This window comes from Ambystoma mexicanum, chromosome 10 (genome assembly GCF_040938575.1).
Source record: "Ambystoma mexicanum isolate Mex_15411 chromosome 10, UKY_AmexF1_1, whole genome shotgun sequence".
NCBI classification, from domain to species: Eukaryota; Metazoa; Chordata; class Amphibia; order Caudata; family Ambystomatidae; genus Ambystoma; species Ambystoma mexicanum.
This window is the reverse complement of record NC_090932.1, coordinates 1,476,208,120-1,476,233,298: the sequence shown is the minus strand read 5'-3', so window position 1 is coordinate 1,476,233,298 and position 25,179 is coordinate 1,476,208,120. Positions and strand designations below refer to the sequence as shown.

At 45.1% G+C, this 25,179-nt stretch overlaps 1 protein-coding gene across 7 annotated transcripts in view; it reads right to left on the bottom strand.

Annotated features, from left to right (window-relative positions):
• The window catches only part of RNF34 (ring finger protein 34), a 490,473-nt gene that overhangs the window by 214,571 nt on the left and 250,723 nt on the right, over nucleotides 1-25,179 (bottom strand). For 6 of the 7 annotated variants that reach the window (XM_069619572.1, XM_069619571.1, XM_069619570.1 and 3 more), the window contains one exon: nucleotides 12,659-13,066. In XM_069619572.1, coding sequence (XP_069475673.1) covers nucleotides 12,659-13,066 — 408 coding nt within the window. Of the gene's footprint in view, nucleotides 1-12,658; nucleotides 13,067-23,281; nucleotides 23,312-25,179 lie in introns of those variants that run through there. The other variant, XM_069619576.1, reaches the window with a different exon arrangement.

Sequence of the window (25,179 nt, the reverse complement as noted above, 5' to 3'; positions counted from 1 at the left end):
ACTTTGCGCACGACCGAGCACCTGTACGCGCACATTGCACATTGAGCACAAGGCTCCATTCATCGTAGGGCTAGACTTATAAAGTTAGGGTTATCCATCTCTGAAGATTCTCAATGATAACGTTTGCCTGCCCTTTTCCCTTACAGGTTTTGGTGGGAATCTGCACTTTACCGCATTGACTAAAGTGACTATATATTTCACAAAGTGTGATGGTGAGTGGTGATTTTACTGTGCATTTCATTTTTCTTTCGTGTTTATTCTTGGGCCCAATAAATTGTATACTTTCGTATCCTACTGTCTAAAAGGTAATTCTTTGCGTCTTGCTATGTGTGATCATCAAAGACCTCTGATCACCACCCACGCCGCCTGTGACTGGCTATCTTCCCAGAAGTGTTTCCTGTTTCACTAACAAGGGTGGCCTCCTAAACATCGATTCACCAGAGGAGAGTTTATAAATCCTTTCTAACAAGTGGTACGTGGCCTTCTACTAAGTCCCTCTGACAACAAAAAAAGGGCAGTGATCCAAAAAGACAAAAGGGAAAAATTTAAATGTTAAGGGGACGCTAAAATGGACGTACAGATTTCCAAAAATGAAACTCGAACAGCCTTCAATCCTCAAGGCCTGGACTAATTGATGCTTGTAAGAGGAACCTATGTTTTCAGAGTGTTTTTAATTAGGAGATTTCTCCTGTGAGGTATGCAGGGGAGCTAAAATACCCCAGCCGATCTTTGAGAAAAGCTGCTACACCATGGTAACTGAAGTCTATGAGATGGAATGCACGAAAAGGAGGGTGGCAGATGCAATGTTTTGCTTCCACCAAGTTAAACCCTACCGCGCAAAAAGCTACCACAAAGCATCAGTCAACTTATTAGATCCACCAAATGGATCAAGAAAAAGAAACCCAGATATATCATAAACAGGTTAAAGTTCAATAGAGGGATGCACAATCTGGTGCCCATTTTATTAATGAACATAATGACCACAGGGTGGTACAGTACCTAAGTGGAGGGATCTACCAATGTTATCTGATAATCTAATGGTACACCAATGAAAAGCTATAAAAACAGAAAAGTTACACAACTTTATTTTCAGAAAATCCAGGTCATATCAACATAATCACTCACCAAGACAAAAGATCTGAGGAAAATAAATACACATAGGAGCCTATTCTCTACCAGAGTCCTGCCAGGCAATAATCCAACAAGAGTTCAGAAAAACACTGAAGATGGAGTCAGAATATTCAGCGAGCGGGCTGCACCTCACAGGCACTTAAAATCAAATGGGACATGGTGATTTAGTATGGACTTTGGTAAGTCAATTCCATCGCTAAATTTGACACTTGCCTCATGCCACGCACATATGGGCGTGACAAGCTCGGGAACCTGTCTGCCACATTTGACACTTTCATGATACCATGTACAATGGCATGGGCTTACCACAGTCAATACTAAAATACGACGTCCCATCAGATTTTGATAAATTTAGTATAGGGGAAGCCCGTTTGCTCAATGCTTTAGACTGACCTTGTCAAGAGAGGAGAGAAGGGGTGGAAGAAATATAAGTGTACAAGTCAGAGCCAGTCCTATCCCAGATGGGGATGTTGGCAGTTGAGAGGGTCCCAGTTCCTATCCCCCTTCCAGGATCACCCCATACCTCTTGAACAAAATTCTAGCCAGTTTTTCTTTTCAGACATCAACATTGACTTGGATGCAAACACGGCCCCCTAACATGTCCAGAACACTTTCCAATGCGGGCCTTCATTACCACGGCACAGCAGACCAACGTTGCTAAAAGGGATAGGGCCCAGCCCTCTTTACAGATTTTGCCATTTATAACGCGGGTGGGGAGACCAGGAAGAATTAGCCTGGGGAAGAGGCCCAATCGAAGAAGGGGGCATAAGAAGGTGACAGGAAGTAAGAAGGTGTTAGACAAAGACCAGAAGGAGGAAGGACAGTGGACTGGAGTGTGGAGGTGATTTGCAGAGACAATGAAATAATGGTTGGTCAGAGCGAGTGGTAATGTATTATGAGTGCGAGTATAAGGTAGGTGAGAGGGTTAGAGAAGTGTAGATATTGAGTGGAAGATTATTTAGGGAGTGAAAGGAGGGTGAATGAGTAGGAGGGGTGGCGTAGTGGAGTGGAGAGAAGAGAGAATTAGTGCAGTAGAGAAGGCAGAGTAGTAACAGAGGGATAATGTAGGCTGTAGGCAGAGGGAGAGAGCGACAGTGGAGGAAGAATCAGGAGAAAATATGGGTAAAGTTAAAAGGAGGAGAGTAGTTGGGGAAGGGTATAGCAGCAGTGAGAAATAGGGAGCTAAAGATCAGGGTGTGAAAGGAAGTAGACAGATGCAAGGCATAACCCTCCCACCCCCAACTCCTGGGTTAGGGAGGGTAATGATTCTTATTAGGTGAGAGAGGGTAGGATAGAAGGGTTCACTAAGATTGTTAATTGTGTATTTGTTTTTGATGAATGCATTTTCATTATATATTATGTTAACATTTTAATAAACTAGAATCACAAAATAAATATAGGTGCGAGAGCTTTTCTTAAAAGCTTTAATAGAAACTCTTAACTGTCTCTCAGCGTTGGTCTATTTTTAAGGCCAACTAGGACATTGGATAAATGAGCACCTGAGGCAATCAAACTATAGCAGTATATTGGACATTAGAGTTACTGACAAGAATCACCCCATATCCAAAAGATGGAAAAACACTGCTTTTGACACCTAACAGGAACTGTTCTGGTGTAAAGTACGACCATTCGGTATTCATGGAGCTACAGCCACATTCCAAAGACTTAAGCACCATCTTATTGCAAACACCACGAGAAAGGTGGAGCCTATTTAGATGATATGGTAGTTGACAGCAGCACCTGGGAAGAACATCCAAAACATCTACAGCTGGTATGTTCAAGTCTCAGAGACGTCAGTCTGATCGTGAATCTGACACTTCCCTCCGTCAAGTATATTGGTTACTATGCTTCTAAAAAATTTAAAATAAAGACAAAGGGGTTTGGGGCAGGGGAGGAGAGATACAACCCCAACTAAAATGTAGGTCATTCAGAATTTCGAACTCTGAAAAAAAAAAAAGATCCATGCTTATTTCTTCGCCTAACAAGTCGTTACCAAAAATGTATTCCACAATTATGCACTCTAGCATGGGCACCAATTGTCACGTTAACAAACAAGTCAACCCTATTGAATGTTAGAAAAGGTTTGGGAAAGCTTTTAAGGAACAGGGACAGCAATCGAAACGGTCCTAGTCACACTATGTTTCAACCAACCATCTCTTTTGCAGATGGACACATTCCAGGAAGGACTGGACGCAGCCTTGTCCTGGTACTGAAATTTAGAAAAAACAGCCCTCTTTATTAGCAGAAATAAGTGACCCTTAATGACAATGTACTCCATGATAGAAGAAGAGACAGTACCCATCAAGAGGGCCATTAAAGCACTAAAGTAGTATAAAATAGGCTAACCTGACTAGACTATATCCTCATTAAACATCATGGAAGGCTCTCAAATCACTCAGTTACATCGCAGAGAAACTGAGCATCTCCAGCGGACAGCGCACCACCAGATGTCAGGACATGCGCAGACTTTAAATACACTGCTGCAAAAAGGAAAGGATCAGAAAACAAGCATTTTCTGCTGACACACCAAGAATATGGAACCTCCTCACAGTCAGCATGAGACTCACCCCCACACTCTGACAATTCAGAAAAGAACTCAAGACCCACCTCTTCAAGGAGTTCCTCCTCAACACCTAGGACATCACATCACCCCCCACCCCCTCACCACCTTCCTCGCTAAATGCTGTCCACCCCTCTCCTCCCTGCTACCTTGTACAGCTGTACTCCTCTGTACCCTACCCACTGCTGTATATCTGTTCTTTTACCTCTGCAAAGCGCTCCGTTATGCATCTGTACTGTTGCATACCTCTGTAAAGCGCTACGTTGCTTCTCAAAGCTAGGTCTGCGCTCAATACATACCATAATACATACCATAATAATAAAGAAGTACTTCAGTTATATAGAATCAAATATACCAAGGAAAGAACACTTTGATGGCTCCTCAAACATGTCCCCCTTTCATCTAACACCAAAACAAAAAACTTCCCCAATGAATTGTATTCTCAAAAGAAGATGAGTTAAAGGGTAGGTGCACATGACAAGTCACCTCTCATCAGACTAAAAGATGCGTTTGCCAGTCGGATTGGTCATTGGTAACGTGGATCATTCCAAAGGGCTTCATTTTCCTGAAAACACTGATGTAGAGGAAAGATCTAGTCAGAATCACAATACATGTCACTATTGTACTGCTGGAGAGAAGCTCCGTGTGGCCCTGGAGACCATCATAAGTCGTGACGAATAAAAGGGAAAGCCGAAACAAGCAGTTTGTAGCAGAGGTAGATCAGAAGGACGAGATCAAGACCAAAAGCGGCACGCAATGTAGGACACAGACCAGGTGGAGAATGAAAAGGACATGAATATCACCCCTGCTCAAGAACACACTCTACTGGCAAGTGAAGGCAGAGCAGAAAGGAAGGTGGAGAAATGATAAAGCCATGAGCCGCATAAACAAGTGAGACAGTCTGACCTGAGAGGGGAGAGAAAGAAAAAGAGCAAGGAAGTCTGGTGTGGGCAAACGACTAAAGAGACAAAAAGAAATCAGGCACACCCAAGCATTGAGAAAAGGGGTTGAGACCACAAAAGAGGCAAACCGATCTGGGGAGAAGCCAAACAAAAACAGCTTGGAAGAAAATGCAATGCATGCTGGAACATGGAGTCTAGGTTTCCACAGTGGACAGAAGAAAGCATCCAAAGAGCAAAAACTACATGCAAAGGCCCTGAGCCTTAGTTCACGAAGCGAATTAAATGAAAGCACATGAATAGACAATCCCAGTATACTGGGATATTGAGCCTGGGTTACCAGAATTTAATGGAATAATTACGTGTTGAGAAAATATTGCATACTCGGAAACAGAGAGAGTTCTCATAGCGAACTGAAGCAATCACTTGCAGTGAAAACACTTCACTTTTGATGACGAATATTATCTTCAAACCAGCGGAACAGCTATGGGAGCAGCATTTGCCCCAAGCTTGGCAATAATTTTCATGGCAGAATTTGAAAAGCAACATTTCATTGACACATCCAACCCTTTCCAAGATAAAATCTCCTCATGGTATAGATCCATCGATGATGTCATCCTGATATGGAATGGGAATGAAAACAGCCTCACCGCATTTTTTGAGTGGATCAATACCCAGACCCAAGAGATAAGATTCACCATGCAAAACAGCAACACTGCCATTAACTTTTTTGACCTCACCAACTTAGTCAAGAATGGCCAACTGCAATGCGACCTTTTCACAAAAGAGTCTGAGAGAAACACCCTACTTCACTACAACAGCCATCACCCAAGGAATTTAAGGGACAACCTCCCATATGGCCAATTCCTGAGACTGAGACTTAACTGTACAGAGATGGACAAATTTCAAGAACATGCCAAAAAACTACAAAGTAAGCTACAAGAAAGAGGGTACCCCAAAAAACTTGTCAGGCGGACCATAAAAAGAGCAAAATACACGCCTAGAGAAAGCTTGCTAACACCAAGAATGAAAAATCCGGATCAAGAAAATACTCTCACATTTGTCTCTACTTTTGGCCCAGACAAAACCAAACGAAAAGGAATATTGAAAACATTTTGGCCTCTGGTACAATTAAGCTTGCCAGAAGAAAAAACACCCAGAATGGCGCTCAAAAGATCCAAGAATCTGAAGGACATGCTATCACATGCCAGACTAGAGAAAAAGTCACAAAGATCGACGCTCTGGAACATGCGGGAAATAAGGAGGCACCACCCCTGTGGCACCTGCACAGTATGTCGCTTTACCAGGAAAATGTCTTCATTCAGAATAGGCGAAAAAGACTGGCAACTCAGACAGTTTACAAATTGCAAAACATCAAATGTAATTTACATTATTGAATGTCCCTGTGGTCTTCGCTACGAGGGGCAAACAACTCGTCAGATCCACAAAAGGATAGGAGAACATTGATCTCGCATCAGATGTAAAACTGCCAATGCCCCAATGGTACAACATTTCATCGAAAACCATCATGCACCAGACGATATTCTTTGGTGGATAGCAGATTCAGTACCTAATACAAGCAACGCCACCAATTCACTCAACCATAAAGAGGCGTGGTGGATTTTCAAACTCAAAATCACTACCAACGGGCTAAATGAAATAGAGCCCACGCGCTTCTGCAGATAACTATATAATTAGGAGCCATACCTTCCACCTCCTGAGATACCCTTCACCTCTCCTGCCATATGTAGACACCACCATAGGTGGCATTAAACTATATCCGTATCTATTCCTTCCCTTCCCCACAAGGTCCTACCACATTTCATTTCCAGCTCATTTGCTACCCTGTAGGGGCCTTATTTTGTCCATCAGGGCACCTACTACTATACTCCAATTCAACAGGGATATAACCATTTACTTGCTCTCCTACACATGCCTGCAGGACAACGTTCATTGTGATATGATATGATATGATATGGTATTTGTAACGCGCCTATACACAGGTGTTTCAAGGCGCGACGAGGCAGGGAGGGGAGGAAAAAGGGGAGACAAAACAAACGATCCTACTAGGCCAGGTGTCATTCAGATCGCGCAAGTGCAGGGGTGGGGGAGGGGGGAAAAGTGCAAGGGGAAGGGGAGGGGGGAAGTGCAGTAAAGGTAAGTGGCGTAAGTAATAAATAAAAAAGGGCCAGCTAGTGGCAAGTGCAAGGTAAGTGCAGAACAAGTGCTGGGGAAGGGGGGGGGGCTGTAGGGATACAGAGACAGTCCCGTAGTGCAGAGGGGTCCCAGGGGATCAGTGACTGGGACCAGGACCGAAGGCAGTTTAGAGTGGTCCAGTTGCAGCATCAGTGCAGTTTAGTGAAGAATTAATTAGCTGTTCAGCAGGGGAGAGGGAGAGAGAAAGCAGAAGCAAAGAGGAAGGTTTTGAGGTGCTTCCGGAACCGGAGGTGGTTCTCCTCAAGTTTCAGGGAGGCAGGAAGGCTGTTCCAGAGGGAGGCCCCTGCCGCGGAGAGAGATCTACCCCCAGCTCGTTGCTTCGAGAAGCGGCTGACCATGAGGGAGTTGGAGGCGGATGAGCGAAGGGCTCGGGGAGGAAGATATTTGGGAAGAGAGAGTTGAAGGTATTTAGGACCCAGGCCCCAGAAGGCCTTGTGGACAATGCAGAGGGTTTTGAACTTTATCCTCGCAGCCACTGGGAGCCAGTGTAGAGATTTCAGTCCTGGAGAGATACGGTCCCTGGGCTTGAGGCCAAGGACAAGTCTCGCAGTTCTGTTCTGGATGAGTTGCAGAGGGCGGAGAGTGGAGGCAGGCAGATTAAGATAGAGGCTGTTACAGTAATCCAGCTTCGAGAGAACCAGGGCTCGGGAGACAGTGAGCTTCTGGGGGAAGGAGAGGAAGGGAAGAATACCTCTGAGGAGGTGCAGCTGGTAGTGTGACCTCTTGGCGACGTCAGAAATATGAGGAGAGAAGGAGAGTGTGGAGTCGAAGATGACCAAGGTTTTTTGCCTTGCAGGTAGGAGCAGGGAGGGGGCCAAGGGAGGCAGGCCAGAGAGCTGCAGGGAAGGAGGGAGTGGGAGTACCGATGAGTAGAATCTCAGTCTTACTGGCATTAAGGCAGAGGTCATTGGCGGCACACCATTCTTGGATAGCAGACAGACAGTCAGAGATGAGGGAAGGAGAGGGGGAGGCTGAGGGTAGCCTGAAAATGAGCTGGGTATCGTCCGCATAGCACTGGAAATTAGGGCAGAGAGCGGCGATGCGGTGGGCAAGGAGAGCCAGATACTGGTTGAACAGCCAGGGAGAGAGATTAGATCCCTGGGGGACACCACAGGTGGAGAAAAAGATGTCGGAGAGGAAGGACCCCAGTTGGACCTGGGAGGGTCGATTTGAAAGGAAAGAGGTCAGCCACGCCAGAGCCTGACCAGTGATACCCAGGTTTTCCCGGAGACGGTTGAGCAGGATGGCATGGTTGACAGTGTCAAAGGCAGAGGAGAGATCGAGCAGAATGAGAACACACGGAGTGTTGGAATCGAGGTTCAGGAGCAGGTCTTCACGGATGTTCAGAAGAGCAGTTTCCGTGCTTCTGGCAGCTCTGAAGCCAGATTGATGGTCATGAAGACTACCAACAGATTCAGCATGGAGGTTAAGCTGGGAGATGGCCAGTTTCTCCAGGAGCTTGCCCAGGAAGGGAGTGATGGAAATAGGGCGATAGTTAGCCGGGCAGGAGGGGTCGGAAGAGGGTTTCTTGAGAAGAGGGTGCACAAGGGAGTGCTTGAGGGGGGAAGGGAAGACTCCAGAGGCGAAGGAGTGGTTGCAAAAGTCAGCCAGGGCAGGAGCCAGGGAGTCGATGTGGTCCTTGATAGTTTTGGAGGAACAGACGAGACTTTCATTGATCGGACTTGTCTGGAAACCTCGTCAGCAGAGAAGGGTGGAAAGGCAGAGAAAGAGGGAGGAGGGTTGACCGCAGAAGGGCCAGAGGAAGAGCCGGGGAGGGAGGGAGGTGAGAGGAGGAGAGCGAGGACAGGATGTCCTGAGTTTTAGAGATGAAGTGAGAGGCCAGTGCAGTGCAGAGGGCCTGGGAGGGGACAGGAGAGGTAGAGACTGCAACAGGGTTGGCCAGCTCCTTGCAGATTTTAAAGAGTTTGGCGGAGTTGTTTGATGCCGCAGAGATGCGGGCTTGGATAAGGGCTCTCTTCTTGGTGAGAACGGAGAGCCAGTACTGCCTTTGAAGCAGGCGGCAGGCCAGTTTGTCAGAGGATGAACATGAAGCACGCCATTTCCTCTCAGCAACCCTGCACTTGCGTTTTAGGGTGACGAGATCCGAGTCATACCAGGAGTTACATTTGGCTCTGGGCTTCAGGCGGATTCTCATGACGGGGGCAAGGATATCAAGAGTAGCAGATATAGCAGAGTGGAGCATGGAGAGGGCTGTGTCAGGGTGGGAGTCAGCCGAAGGGGCAGGGGGGGGAGAGAAGGTAGCAGCAAAAGCCTCAACTGACACACGCTTCATGGGTCGGATGACCGAGAAGGTGGGTGGCAGTGAAGAGGGTGGCTTTGCCTGAGGGGTAGGGAGGGGGGTGAGGTGGGAGGATAGGAGAAAGTGATCGCTCCAGGAGAGAGGAGTGGAGAGAGGGACGGAGAGGGGAAGGTCAGAAGAGATCAGAGCATCAAGAGTGTGCCCAGCAGAGTGAGTAGGCCCAGACGGGAGAATAGAGAGTGAGAGAGAGTCGCAGAGGTCACGAAAGAGACAAGTGGGGGGACTGGAGGCATCAAGGTGGATGTTGAAGTCGCCAAGAAGGAGTATTGTGTATATTTCCACTCCTAATGCCAGCTGCCTAATGTACTTGGCCTCCAGACTTCGACACAGTCCGCACAAGTCACTGGGAATTTACATTTACATTAACTTTCCACTCCATGCTCAATAAGAATGCGGCACTTCGTTCCCTAAGGCGCATGCGCTAGTGACTAGCGTTTTGTTCAGGCAGTCCCGCTCTGAAACGCTACAGCAACGCTGGTATGCGCATGCGCACACGCCGGGTAGTAAAAAACACTACCCCCGGCGCGCATTCGCACCCAGCATAGCCGTAAACAGCTCGGCTTTTTCTTTCCTTGGGGATTTTCCTTCGGTGTACGTGGCGCCCCAGTCGCAAGTTGAAAACACGACTCCACACGCCAGCCTGCATCAAGCTCAGGTCAAGAATCTCAGGTAATCTCAAACCCTAATCCCAGCGTTGATTGTAGTCCTCATTTATACCATCTAATGAAACGGGTTCATACATCTTGTTTTTAAACAGAACTGCTACAGACTAGAAATCGACTTTGGCTACACCAAACCATTACCCGCTGGCCCGAAGTCTCGTGCTCAGATGCCACTGAACCGGCACCCCGCCCCTTTCCTACGATTTTCCACACATAAGCGAACTAGCAAGGTGAGCGCTTGCTATTTCTATGCACCTAGGTCACTAAAACTCCAGTTTTGACCACCAACAACTGTACATTGACCTAGAACTATATGTGACTCCTGTAGCTTTTCACAGCCTGCTGTTAGACCCTAGTAGCCTATACTATCCTGCACCTCCCGCCATGCAGGTGTCACAAGAAATCTCCAGATTCATGCAGCATTGCAGCCCCCAAGGTCAGTCTTGTGTCTCCCCCGCCCCCAATTTTACAGTGGTGTACCATACTCTTGGAACAGATCATGTCTTGTGTTTTTTAATAAACAGTTTTTAACTCTTAATTCAGACACTAATAGTGTCCATATATCACTATCCTAGGGAGACCTACTCCAGGCCCAAGATGAAGGCACTTAGCCGAAACGTCTTCAGGACCAACATTCAACTACTTCTCCTGGTCCCTACATCTTTTTGATCTATATCTAGACGTCGACCACATATTAGGTCACCCTCCAGCCTGGCTACAGACAACCAAGAGTTTCCTCATTTACTGCTTTCCTTTGGTTGCCTTGTATTTAATACTTGTTAATCACTTGTCACTATAGGTGGTGGTTACACAGTGCTCTTTCAAGCACTACTTTGTTTTATCATTGCATTTCTGCAATTTATCTTGTTACAACAATTGTGTGAGGACTAGGCTAAGACTATGAATTAACCTCCTTGCACACTCTCTATTTATGAATCAATTTGTTGATTTCGGATTGTCTTTTCTACAAATACCTCTCAAAAAATACTACTGATGCATGACTTCCTAATGCACCTCACAGCAAAATAAATGTAAAAGCTGTCAGATTGATATCTATTTTTGTCTGAACTCCTTTTTGTACATCTTCACATTTAAAGTGTTTTTGTACCTCTTTGACACAATAGAAATTACTTAGGTCTACTACAATCAATAAGTAGCCTCCCCAAAAAAAACGCTACACATCAGAACAGACCCCCTTTTGTTAACCAAGTGAAAACACTGAAGGCTGGGACAGTTACGCCAAATTCACAGAGTAAACTGAGAGCACCACTAGTTCAAAAACTGTTGCGAGTCCAGACTCCCAGCACAAACTGAGAAAGCAAATTATTTTAAGAACTATTAAATGCCAGTAGATTGAGTCTACATTCCCAGTGCAAACAGAGAAGGCTACTTATTAGGCTGCTGCTCTTAGCGATAAGGAGTCCAGAACAAAACATCTACCCACATGGAATAAGAGTGTTGTTCAAACTTATAGTATGCATCAATCATTCATTTACCCAATACACTATATATGGGAACAGATAATATTCAAAATTGTCAATACTGATTTTTGGCTGAAATTCAGCATGCCTTAAAAATGCCACAGACAAAGAAAGAGGGGGGGGATTTGCCCCATGAGCAGAAAAGGAGGGGACAAAAGACCAAAATAACACCGTAGATCCCTTACTGCTATGTATCAAAATCAACATGATTAAATTGTTCAAAAAAGTACCAAACTCTGGTATCATGCATTTTTATGAAATTCTCTGAAAACAAAAAGGGCAAATTTCTAGAAAGTTATTTGAAATATTTATTATTTAGACAAAGAAAATCCTGATGAGCATAAAGGTTGTAATGACAAAGAAGTATAACAGAAATTGTTAAAACACTCACAGTTGTAATTCACAATTTTGTTTAAAGAACAGAAAACAATCAATTATTCTTTTTATGAAAAACAGAAAAAAATATTTTTTAAAATAGGTTCTTCTTTGTTGTAAAGTCACAAAGAAGAAATAAAAAAGGAATGGAGTACTAGTGGAGAGAAGATATATAGACGGTTCTTAAGGTAAAAAGTTCTTCCTTCTCTACACAGAACAACCGTATCCTCTCAAACTCTAACTCCAATATTCCTAATGACAGGTCTGCCTACGTGTAGGTGTCAAAAAAATATTTCAAGAAAAATCAACGTTGACATCATCACAACAACGTTTCGGCTGAAATGCCGCCTGTCTGGCCATAGTTTCTTTACATAGTTGAAAGTTGCCTTCCTCAGGGCGAAAGAACCTCACAACAGTTTAACCCTCAATTTTGTAGGCTGTGGAAAAGTTAGAAATACAGGCGTGAAAACGGGCTCAGGGGCCCACAACAGTAATGCCTGAAGAGCGGAACCAACAGGGCCCTTGGTGTAACTGCATCGGGTCAGGTTGGAAAAAACAACAAATGTGGATTAAATCCTGCAACTAGATAGCATGCACAGTTGAAAGGTGCAGTCTGCGGAGTATATAGTGCGGAGAGCACATGCGTCGGGTAGGCTAGTGTGGTCCCATATCACTGGCATAAAAGGTGTACAGCCTCTATAACGACTTGACCAAAGTATAATGCAGATGTACGAGGGGAACAGCCTTTCTTGAAAACCTCTCGCAACGAGGCAACCTTTATGCTCATCAGGATTTTCTTTGTCTAAATAATAAATATTTCAAATAACTTTCTAGAAATTTGCCCTTTTTGTTTTCAGAGAATTTCATAAAAATGCATGATACCAGAGTTTGGTACTTTTTTGAACAATTTAATCATGTTGATTTTGATACATAGCAGTAAGGGATCTACGGTGTTATTTTAAAAATGCCACAGAACATTTAGCAGGTCCTAAAAAGCATTCACCAGAACGTACTTCAGAGTTGGCGCCAGTTGCTGAACTTTCCCTTCTGTCAATAAGTTCTCCCTGAGAAGATGATGCCGAAGGCGAAGATGCTGTATGGTTTGAGAAGAAAGGGTGTGTAAAAAAACTAGAAGTCTGTGACCGTGAAGAATGAATGCTACTGGTGTCCATGTGGTCATGTGCACCCGCTCTATGATGGCACATCACAAGATCCACCAAGTCCTCCTTCTCTCTGCAGCTCTCTGTTGGTATGTTTCGGAGATTCAGATATTGGCGCAGATCTTTGACTTTTAATCGCATCAACTGTGGGCGCTGAAAAGCTGTTTCTTGTAGTAGGTGACAGGTAGCACATCTTCTGAGGTTTTCTTGGAGGATAGAACAGACAGAGCAAAAGTCCTTCTTGCAGTCACAGCATACATGCTAGGGAAACAAACAAAAAATATCAAGCCATATATTAATTCATGGCTCGTAGGCACTGTAAATAAACAGCAACAATTAACTTAACGTTTCCAAATCAATTCACGATTTTGTGCCAGCACATTATGCATTGCTGCACAGATTCCAATGACCTATTGAAACACTTGTGTACAGGCGCGTTATAAATTCCACATCATATCTGATCAATGTGTGGGTCTTCAGCAAAAGCTTATTGTGTCAATGAAAAAGAAAACCGTCTGAAGGCATACGCCTCTTTTGTCTATCTAGGCAGTGGAAGTAGATATCTTGCAGGGGACTGTTGTTCAAGAGACATCAATAGGCCACAGGATTATCTAAACATTGTTAGGGCATCAAAATATGTGGCTCATTGGGGCATGCCCGATATCAAGAGGGCAAGGGACCTACATCAATTACACCTTATTGCGGGGAGATCCACGATCCAAAACTAACTTTAGCGAAAGACACCTGAACTTTTTCATCTGCTTGGTTAAACCATCTTTTCCCCAATGAGTCCTTTTTGTGGCCTCAGAGGTGCAACTAATGGGCCTCTTGAGGGGTCTCATGCCTCTTAGGTTAGGGTGCCCCAAAGGCACCCGGTTTCCTGTGAGAGTAATCTTGCATAGTTATCTGTGTGAGCTCCGTTAGTCGGGGACATTCTATGATGCAGAATCCATAGCCTGCTGTATCCAGGGGGTGTCTATACTAATAAGCACTGTATAAAGTTCAGCAGCTATCCTTGGTTTCTATGTGAGCGAGGCAAATGGATTTTATCATATGTGCATGTAGATTCTGTCAGTTTCTTAGGAGAGCTGCAGAGCAAAGGCAATATATGGGGGCATCATGTAATAGTGTCGGATTCCTTGCTAGAATCCACAACTGAGTGGAAGCCTGAGAAGACGACAGGACATTTTTGAACTCAGCAACCACTAGTGATTGGGTGGCCACCAATCGCTTGAAAGGAGGCACCCTCCCGAGTGGGAGCGGATTGTTCACTCACCTCCTGAATACACTGTTTAACCAAAGAGTTCCAATCTGAATTGGTGAAACAAACTATGTTGAATGCGCAGACGGTGCACCACACACGCAACAAGAGGGTCACGTGTGTGATCGCCTCTAACAGGTTAGGTAGAGACTGCTTGGGTTGCTGAGGAGAAACTGCTGGGAAACACACACAGAGCTTGAAACCAGTGAGCATGGTATGTGGGAAGTATTGAAAAAACGTAAGCGCAACTTGCAGCAACTAGGCATTTGGCTCTGTCCCACAGACGTGGAGAAAGTGAATGACTGTTGGGCAGGGCGCGAGGGGAAAGTGCCAGGCAGGAGTGTGGGTGCTGGAACTACCAGAAAATTCTAAACAGTATGCTGCATATCAGCAGGGTCTGGTCCAGTCTCTGTTCCTTGAGACTTCCCAAGAGGAAGAAGGAAATGGGATGTAAGAGTATGTGACCGATTGCATTTTGCCAGAGGATCCTTTAGTGTCTGCTGACAAGAATTCTCAAGCAACCATATTGAACTGAAGAACTGGCCCTCTCTCCCCTCGAGTTGAAGAGCACAGTCTGGTCTAAAGCTTGAAGGACCCCTACTCCTAGTGAAAGTCTTGCTGCTTATCCCCGAGCAGACTTGACACAAAGAGGAAGGAGCACCAGACACCCGGAGCAAGAGTAGTAGAAAAAGCCAAAGACGCTGGTACAGAAATAAAGTAATTAAGAACTGTAAACGAACTTAAAAACCTGGTTCAACTGCAACCACTCGACTCCATCACCACCACAACTTTTGCTGCACCATCTGATCCTTGTACCTGCCGGCAATTACCTCCAACCTTGTGGGGATCTGAACAATTGACAGCTAGCAGCTGGAAAATACCCCAAGATTTCTGCCTATGAGGTACTCCTGCATCCCTCTGGCAAGGCCTCTTGATGACGCCAAACCACTGCCCAATCTGGAGCATTAAGCATATATCTAATTATTGTTGGTACTGTAACATCAGGACCAGTATCTTACTGAACCCACCGGAAGTCAGGCAGTCTCTCTGATGGATTCCTATACGAGACAAACTCCCAGTTGAGCAGATGCGGGCCATTAAGTGCCCCCTGGAGAATACTAGACACTTGGCCCACAAATGACTTTGACTCTCCGATTTTAAAAAGCTTCTTTGTATATACAAAGTTACTCATACCCTGCACATCATGTTCCTTCGCTCCACAGAAGATAAAATGTTTATGTATTAATAATACTGCAAGCACTTTCTCTTACGGTTATACGAGCTCCAGCATATCCTGAAACTACCCTGTTTCCCTCCAAACCCTAACTGCTGAGTTACTTGACTGAGGGTAGGAAGCCCTGCAGATCATTTGTACATTAGTGATTTGCAGATTAAACACAGGTCTAAGAGAAACCGCAGAACCACGACAAGTCGAGCACATATACTTGTTACTACTCAGGAGACAGTTCGATGCCAAACAATGAGGAGATTGTGGTAGGAGTCCGTGTCTTGGAGGGGTGGGACAATATCGTGCCAAAAAAATCCGATTTAGATAAATTAACGTGGTTTGTGAGAATGAAATCTGACCAACTCTATTGGCACTGAAGAATAGTGGGTGTGGAAATAATTTAAAAAAGCGATCAAATAGATTTGGAATATTTACAAAAATATAATGCATTTATTAATACACAACAAACTCAACAGCCACAAATACTGTAGATTAATCATTGTGGCGAATCGAGGATATTCATTCCCCCCTCCAAAGGGGAAGCCTCCCCCTTTGAGGCTTGGGAGGTAACCCGCTCCACAAGACTGTGACTATCGGTCTGGGCAAGTGGGACCTCACTGGGAGAGACTCCCAGTGAGCGGACAGGAATCCTGTTCCTTTGGGGAACTCTGTAGACCCTCCACAATAACAGTGTATATGGGACTACCTGCTATGAAGAATTATTTTTGAAAAGGAAAAAGGTACCTACCTTCTTAAGGAGACTTCTTTTTAACTGGGACGAGTAGAGTGAAGAGGATCACAAGCAGAGGAAGCCCGCTGACAGCAACACGCCTTGGAGAGGCAAAGCAGAAGCGAAAGGAGTGCCCTAACCAGCTGAAGCCCACTATCATCACTATGCCTTGGAGAGGCAGAGCAGAGTGCCGCAGAACGTGCGACTTTCACGCAAGTAGAGGGCGCCAGTCCAAAATGCCAGAGGTCCGGCATTTGTGATAACAGAGAAGCCGTTGTGAGCCAAGAAAAGAGAATACTATGTCCGGTGGTGGCATGGCCACAAAGACATTGTGGTGTGCAGTATGCCTGGCGAACTGCGCCAAAACCATCACAGTGGGGAGTGTCCAAAGCTCCCTTGGTGCCTGCACCCATACACGGCAGCAACGAGAGGGAAAGCCAAGAACGGAAGTCAGTAACACTAAAAATCACGAGAGCCGAAGCAGAAAGAGGACCTGAAAGAGTGCCGAGCTCTACAACATTCCCCTGCACAGTAGGCGGTAACGGGCAGAATGGAAGAAGCAGGAAGCCGCTCGGATACCATTATTAAGCGAAAAGAACTCATTGCAGTGAGACAAATGAGATATAGAACATAAAACGGTATAACTGGAGTTTAAAATATTATAAGGAGAATAACAAATAAATCTGAAATAAAGGCATTTAGAGACCGAGCACGAATGACATGGGAAGAGTGGGGAAGGCCAGAGATGAAGTTGAATAGTTATGAATGAGAAATCAAAATATGCTAAGAACCAAAAAAAGAGAGTGAGAAACCCCAGGAGAGGGGAAAGGTCACATGTGAACAAAAGACGCCCATAATAAGAAAGCCTGGGTTACAAGACTTGGAAAGGCATACAAATTTAGACCACAGTAGAAGAAAGTGTACCAAGGAGAACTGTCGAAAACCTATCGCTAAAGAGGGAAACAAACCTAAGTATGTTCTAAACGAATAACAAGAACTTAACCAAGGAGGCGTCAGGAGACTATTCAAAGGGACATTGCTAAGAAAACCTTAGAATTAAGAGGAGAGGTCTCATTAAAGTTAGTTAACATAGTGGTATGGTTAGTTAGTTTGGACCGTGTGCATATTCATTTGAGACTTCCTGGCGACCAACGAGCACCTTTAATTTATTTAGGTAGGCCGGTATACCCTTTAGCAGTATGGAGAGATGGGCCTTATTCTGATCATTTTATTAATCATCAGTCAAAATGTCTTTAACGTGTCTGAATCCTCGTTCCAACCCGCCACATCATAAAATGCAATGTGGCACAGGTACACAAAGGGAGTATGTTGAAGGGAAAAGCCAGTTCTGACAGAGGAAGGTGGTGACAATTAGGGGAAAGGGTTGCGGGGGGTGAATTTCTGTTCACCTTCTCTAGTGCCAGTCTGTTTCTATGCAGCCCACAATTGTCTCACACCATACCTCATACAGCAAATGCTCACGAGACTCATTCTGCTTCTTACAGAACCAGAAAGGTTATCCTGCACTAAGAGCCGCAGCAGAAGAGCGAGTCAACCCTCTGTGCCATCCACGCTCCAGAAACTAAAAGGCGACAGAGGCCCGCATTGGGAACCGCAAGCCTTTGGACTTCCGCACTACTACATAGACCACGAAACACTGGCTCGAGTAGGGAAAGCTACAAAGTCCCTGAGGTGGTTAGTGAGATAAGGCCAAGTACCTTTATGTTAACAACTTAGCTTATTTAGTAACTAGCATACTGTGAGGAGTCAGGAATGAAACTCGGACACAAGTAAGTCATGATTTTGGTTCAAGACTTTTATTGAAAATAAAAGGGGTTAGGAAAATGCCTCTCTGACCCTGCTCCAAGGAGTTTCCCTACCTAAACCAAAAACTAAGGATCCGTCTGTCAGAATGTCCAAAGTTCTATTCTGACACTCACATGCTAATAAACTAAATTCTAAGGTGAGGGTGGTAATATCTTTGGCCTTCAGTGGTTTACAAAAAAGTGTTCAAAAACGAAAAATAAATAACTCACCACAAAAGTTCAAGGATAAAGATCCTTGCTCCAGAGGGTGACTCCCTTTCCCTGGATTCGTCTTTACTTTGATATTTAGTAGCAGTTCCTTGTGCCTTTCTTGTCCAGCAACAACACTAATACAGACAACTGTCTGGGTTTCTACTTTTGTCCCCGTCAGGATACCTGGTATACTCTCCTGCCAGGGTTTTGCTCCTTCTCTCCTGGTTAACACAATCCTTTTTCCTATTCCTGATATATTCTTCAGAGGACCTCCAACTATGGTACTTTCTTGCAACTGCCTGGTATACTCTCCTGCCAGAGCTTCTGCTCATACACGGTCTGTACCCTCTTTCAGAGTTGCAAGTTTACTCTATTTGATAATATTTCTGCTGGATATATTATCCTGGTCAGGTTTTTCATATGCTTGCACTGTATCCATTCACATACTTGTAAGGTTTTCACTCGCAGTTCCTTTATCTTTCTGATAATTAGCTTTCTCACTCTCTCCCTCAGCTTTTTAAATTTACAATTACATGCATTCCACATTGGGTGCCAATATGCCCCTGTGTCCGAGTGGACTCACCGGCAACTGATAGCGGTGCTGGATTCTCCAGCGCCAGCCGGTGATGGTCTTTCGGTACTTTATTTCTCGCAACTGCTTCCACACAGCTTTCACATCAATCGTGGCTTCCGCTGGGCTGGGCTGCTTCGTTCCATGGTCCGGTGAGTTAGATGCTACTTGCTAACACATGTGAAAGCCCAGAAGCCCATTGTCAGCTCCTGGCGGTCTCGCAGCATATCCTGTTCTTCTTGGCAGCTTCTTTCTTCTTGGCTCTCGAGTCCGACAGCTCCACCACACTGTAGACCCACACGGAGAAGCGCAGCTCTCTCCTGCCAGCAACACAGCTCTGCTCTGCTTCTGCCACTTAAATTTCCCCAGTCACAGGTGTGTGTGAGTCCAACAACTAGAATGCTCCTTAGGCTTGTGGCCACCTTTGCTCTGCGTTGCTCGGTTCCTCTTCCTCGTCCCAGTATTTGGGTAGTTATGTGAAAGGAAGTCAACTCTTGACAATTTGCACACTAAACCTGGGTAAATATTCTTAATGGTTTTCAAGGGCAAGTCAGTCCTGAGTGATTGGTATGTGGAACCTGAGCAGGCGTTTTCATAAGTTTCACAAGGGAGATCAGAGTTGGAAGGTTGACGTATGGGTCTTGGAATAAGGTTTTCAATGCCCTTCATATGTGGATGAGGAGACGTATGACGAGGTATTCAGTTAAATTTTCGAAAACACATTTTTGAAATACCATTTTGTCGAAACAAAATTGCAGAAAGAAAAAAAACATTCTGAATGTTTATCTATTATTTATTTTATTTTTGTTTCGTTAGTAAAAAAAAGTTTAAAAAAACAGGGGGTATGTAAAAAATAAAATAAAAAACCATTCAATTTTTTTTATTTTCCGGCATTTTGGTTTTGAAAAAAATGGCATTTCGAAAATGTGACATTCGAAAAATGTCACTATAAACCGTATGACAATATGCCATGAGGACATACGGTACAGGGGGTTAACCTCAAGGGAAAAGGGGGGATACCAGGTCTCATCCGATGAAATAATGTTCTCCCCGCAGGTTGTCTCCCCCCCCCATGTGATACTCCCACATAAAGCCGCCCCCCAGGGTCATGATCAAGTAGTGGCTGCCGTGCCCTGGCTACATGGGAGGAGGTCCCGTCAGGAAAACGGTGACGACTCCATCGGATTCATCACAATACTGAGGAAGAAAATCGATATGCACTAACCTGGGATGAAGGACGTCTGGGTTAGGGAGGAGGTGCTTAGAGAGAGGAGAAGGGGATGGCCGAAGTGCCCATTGATTTTTCAATAAAAACCCTTGAACTGCCTCTGAGAATTTAAGTGATTCTTGTGCCATCTGTGAGAAAGAGTTGAGAAGACAGCAAACAGCCATCAAGTGGAAGGGGGCTGATTAGGACCATAAGGGAGAGTTCAGGCATGAAAAAGGGGTGGGAGGAGTTGATTTGCCTATTTTTCACAAAGGTGTTGTAGGAGAATCCAAAAGAGAAGAAAGGTTTACTGAGGGAGGAGGTGCGGAACATGAAAAGGTGTGGGCACCGGTCCGAGCATTTAGGGACACCTACTAGAAGAACAATATGATCAGATGGGCCTGTGATCCAGTAAATAGATAGGGAACTGTTAGAGGTACGGAGCACTCCAAATGAAAGCAGGGTCATGGATTCCAAGGTTAGAAAGCGTTAGCAGGAGAGGTGGTCGATTGGGTTAAAGACACCTGAAAGGTCCTGGAGAATGAGGATGAAGAGAGTCACTGGTGTGGGTAAATGCAGTCTGTGCAACGATTGCTACAGATTCCAGATGTAAGTGGGTAGTAGAGATCCTTACTTTCAAGGTGATTCATGATCTTTTTGAAAATCACTGACTCAAGAGGGAGAGGGAGGAGAACAATTTAATGATGCAAACACCTTGAAGGCTTGTGGGGTTAATTGGGTCAACAAGAATATGGCAGTGGCTGGCAGTCTTGAGGATGGAAGTCCGCTCTGGAGGTGAGGTGGAGAGAAAAAGTGAGCACAGGCTAGAGGAGAGAGGTAGTGGAGACTGGAGGGGGTGATAAAGAATATGGAAATAGAGGGAAGACTTGTTATCATGGATCGTAGAGCTTCAGAGAAAAATTAGATGGCCAAGTCATTAGCTGAAAGTGAGGAGGCTATAGTTGAGGGCAAGAAGGTGCCAGCATAACCTGTGGGGTATAAAAAAAAAAGGGGGGTGCAAGGAGAATTGAAGGGTGAAAGTATAACATTCCTCTATGTCTAAAATAGACAGGTGTTCAAGGATGGTCTTTGTGTATGCTGTCAGAAGTGTAGGGGGTGCAAGAGGGGCAAAATATGAGCCATCAGAAGAAGTGAAGGAGCATGGTGGTTTTTAAGCTGGTGAATCCCAGGTGTAATCCAGTTTACGGGTGCAGAGTAGAGGGCACAAAGGTTTGAAAGAAAGATTTATGAAGGCAGTGGTCAGAGCGAGGTTGAAATCATGGCTTGCTCAATAGATAAGGGTTTAGAAGGAGGGCGGAGTAGTAGGAAGAGTTGTACCAAAGCCACACAGGGGGCTAGCGAGTCACTTTAGAGCAGAGGTCTTCAAACTGGGGCGCACGAGAGCCCAGCATGAAAAGTAACATTTTTAGGTTGGAGGATATGAGTTGGGGCAGCTCACATGGTCGGACTGGACCATAAAACTGTCTCAGGCACCACTGAAAAAGTGGCCTGCAGTTGCAAATGTATATTCATTCCTTTAGTCACAGACTGAATAGTACCCAAGGGGATGTTTTTTGTTAAAATGTAAGCAAATTGTGATATTTAAAGAATATTTATTCAGCAACAATGGTCAAAACTACTAGCTGCATAGTGAAGTAACTCATCAAAATGGCTATACAAAGTGGCCCATTTAGACTGTCATACACTAGCATTTTGCGTTTTTTATGTACAGGCATTGCCCTAGTGCCCTATAGGCCTGTCCAAGCCTGGCAGTTCATCCATAATGGGTGAGGGGCGTCCACCCAGTGGCCCTCTCGAAACACTGAGCACCCCCTCAGCTGCTTTTTCCAGCTGAGGGAGTGCTCCTGGGCTGATTGAACTGTCAAAGTGAAACATTGATTCCCCTTTGACAGTTCAGTTCCCCAGCCGCACATGCTGACTGAGCCATGCAAGGCTGGGGGAGTTTCGCTTCGCCAGCCTTGTATAGCTCATTGGTAATGTTGGCTGAGGCACTGCGTGTCTGTATGTGCGAGGTGGAGCTACTGCGCCTTCACGCACATAGGGGCAGAGCGACCTGGAGTGGGGCATTTCAGCACCCACGAGCAGGCCCCTGCAGAAGGTAAGCTTATGTTAATTTATTATTTATTTAAATATGTGTATGGATGCATGCATGCTTGTGTTATGAGTGAGTGTATGGTGATGGGTGCTCGTATGAATGATAGATTGATTGCTGTGTGAGTGTGTGCGTTTTCTTTTGGTCCATTGAGCTGATTTTGGCAGGGGGAGGGGGGAGAGATTGTACAACAAAGACATATACACACCTGCCAAAATCAGCTCTCCTCCTGAGGCGCTGTGGAGCCCAGGGGACGTTTTATTTTTATCTATCATAGATGTCCAGTCAAAAATATCATGCTTTCCCCCTTCGCCCCCCCCAGTGCCAATTGCAAACTGTTTGGCTTTTTACCCATTTTCTTCTTTTTTTTTTTAACACATGCTCTCAAATAAAGTCATGGAACGCCCCTTGATTGGTTGATTTGTCGGAAATATTTATGCCCCTCATCTTAAAAAAATCACCAGCTCCTACTGGCCCTCTGACTGTTTTGGGAACGGGGTGGGGGATTCCAGGGACTGTTGTGGGAGCAGGATGAGTGGGAGCATTGGGATAGTGGTGGAGTAGGGCGGGGAGAGCCCAGGGTCTTTGATGGGGTGGGAAGAGCCCAGGGACTGTGTAGGAGTGGGATGAGGGAGCACAGCGACTGAGGGGAGCAGATGTGGGAGCCCAGGGTCTATACTGGGAGTAGGGTGCGTTGACAGAGCGCAATAGTTCATAGCTATTTGTACATACTGACCATTTGCCATTTTTTGGGGGGCCCAGCCAGCCCAAATTCTGCTCAAGGGGGCCCAGGACAAAAAAGTGTGAAGACCACTGCTTTAGAGGGAGATTGGAGGAGGGACAGAGACATTGAAGGAGATAAGTGTGTGGTCAGATGGGGAATACTAGATAGTGAGGTTATAAGGGTTGAACGAGCGAAAGAATACCAGGGTGTGAGTGGGAATGTTGTAGAGGTCAGAAAGGAGACACTAGTACAAGTTGGTAGGGTTGAGGGAATTTTAGGGCGGTTGAAATCTTTCATAAGTGCAACAGAGGTTTCCCTATCACTCAATTGTCATGATCAGGGAAGATGAGTGGGACAGCTGATTGACAGCTAAGGAGGAGCGTATATGACAGGATCCGAGTAGCATTAATAGGGAGAGAGGTGTCAGAAGGTGCCAGACAAGGAATTGGGCACAATGATCATGAAGCCACCCCTCCTGACCCCACCCTTTGTCAAGCGGAAGGAGTGGATAAAGGTGGAGGAGTCAGAGCATAAAGCAGCAGTGTTGGCAGAGTTCAGGTATGCCTGTGATTGAGATCAGCAGATTGCGAGAGTCAAAGTGATCAGAAAGAAAGGTTTTCTTACATACTGACTGAGCATTCCAGGATATGAGGATAAGAGTAGTGTATTGCGGTTTGAGGAGGCGGCGTCTGCAGTGCTAGAGGGGAGATCAGAAAGATAGATTAGATGGGAGCAAGAATGGCACCTTTTTGTCTCCTGTGGTTGTATTGCATTTGTATTTAGGCATTCATATAGCGCTCTTGATGGACCAAACCGTATAGCGGTGCAGTTGGAACAATAAATTCAGACGGAGCAGAACTAAGCCCATAACCGGGGTACAAAAGAATCAGCAATGACAAAAACTTTATTTAAAGAGAAACGTCTTGAGAGCCTTGCGAAATTGATAGTGATTCAAGAATCCCGATTTTTTTGGGAATCATGTTCCACAATTTCTGGATTGTAGAAATCTCATTGGTTAATAGCGTTGAATCGTGTCTCTCAAATATGCTAGAGCCAATCCATTCAAGCCACTTTAATCTAATAGGCTCATCCACTGCAAACCAGTGCAAGGCATAGCAGGAAGGGCAGACATGGGCTGTTTTGCCCAGCCTGAAAAACATTCTGATTGCCGGATTCATGGCTTTTTGAAGCCTCTGGGCTGGTTTAGATGGGATGCCCATCAACTGGCTATTACAATAATCCAGATGTGCGTTTGTTAAAGCGCCCACCACAAAGGCATGATCATTGTTAGGAACGTTGGGAGAACCTGCCGTAAAAGTCTCAGCGAGTAATAGACTGCCTGAAACTTGGCTCCAACCTGACCTTTGTTGCCAAGGTTATCCTGCCGCACACAAGGAACCTTGGAAACAAATCTAAGATTGGTTACCAAGAGGGTCGGTATAGGCAGTTCCTTGGCAACGGTAAGTAAATGTGTTGGTCCAAACAGAATGAGCTTGGTCTTGGCTGCATTCAATCGGAGCCGATTATCAAACATCCATTGACTAACTTCCTACAGGCACGGTTTAATTTTTATAAAAGCTTCGTCAAAATTGACAATCCTGATGAAGATTTGAGTATCAGCATAGGAATGGGAACTCATCCATTGCGTCTCAATCTCCACCAAGGGGCGCATGTACAAATTTAACAATAGAGGGAGGATCCCTGTGGTACACCACTCAAAAAAAAAAAAACTCTCCCAACCTGGCCTGCTGTTGACGATTTGTCAAGAATGATTCAAACCAACCAATGGCATGGTCGGAGACCCTACCCATCCCTCGCAATCGATCAAGGAGAATATGATGGTTCACCGTATCAAAGGCTGTGGATAGGCCCAGCATAACCAAAAGTGAAAGCTTGCGGCCTCTAATAAATCATCTTGAACTGACAATAGGGCAGTCTCAGTTCCAAACTTAGGTCTGAAGCCCGACTGAAAGGTGTCCAACAATAATTATCATTCCACAAATTCCTGCAGCTGGCCAGTGACCACCTTCTCAAGGATCTTTGCGGGCCAGGAAAGACCTGCAATAGGTCGATATTTCTGGGGGATCTCTGGGCCCAAAGTAGGTTTTGTCAATAAAGGTGTAATAATGTAATGCTTTGACTTGGGATAGTTCCCCCAAAACTAGAGATTTATTAATAAACCTGGTCACAAAAATTATTTCCAACGACAGACGTTTTGCTGCATAGGCAGGTAGAGAGAATAGGGAGTGATTGGTGGGTTTCTAACTCAATCAATGGATGTACCTCATTTTTTGATACCTGATGATAATCAAAGAAAGGCAACAAGCTTAGCTGATTTCACTGGGGGAGTTAGATGGTTAAAGATTAAGATGTTCATGGGATAAAGGGTGAAGATTGGATGGTTGATCAGGAGGAGGGGGAGACAAGCGTGCTTGGGGGCACTAGGATAGTGGTATGGAGACAGTAGGGAGCAAGAGTAGGTAAGAAATGATTGTGTCCGTGGGGTATAGGAGAGCCGCAGG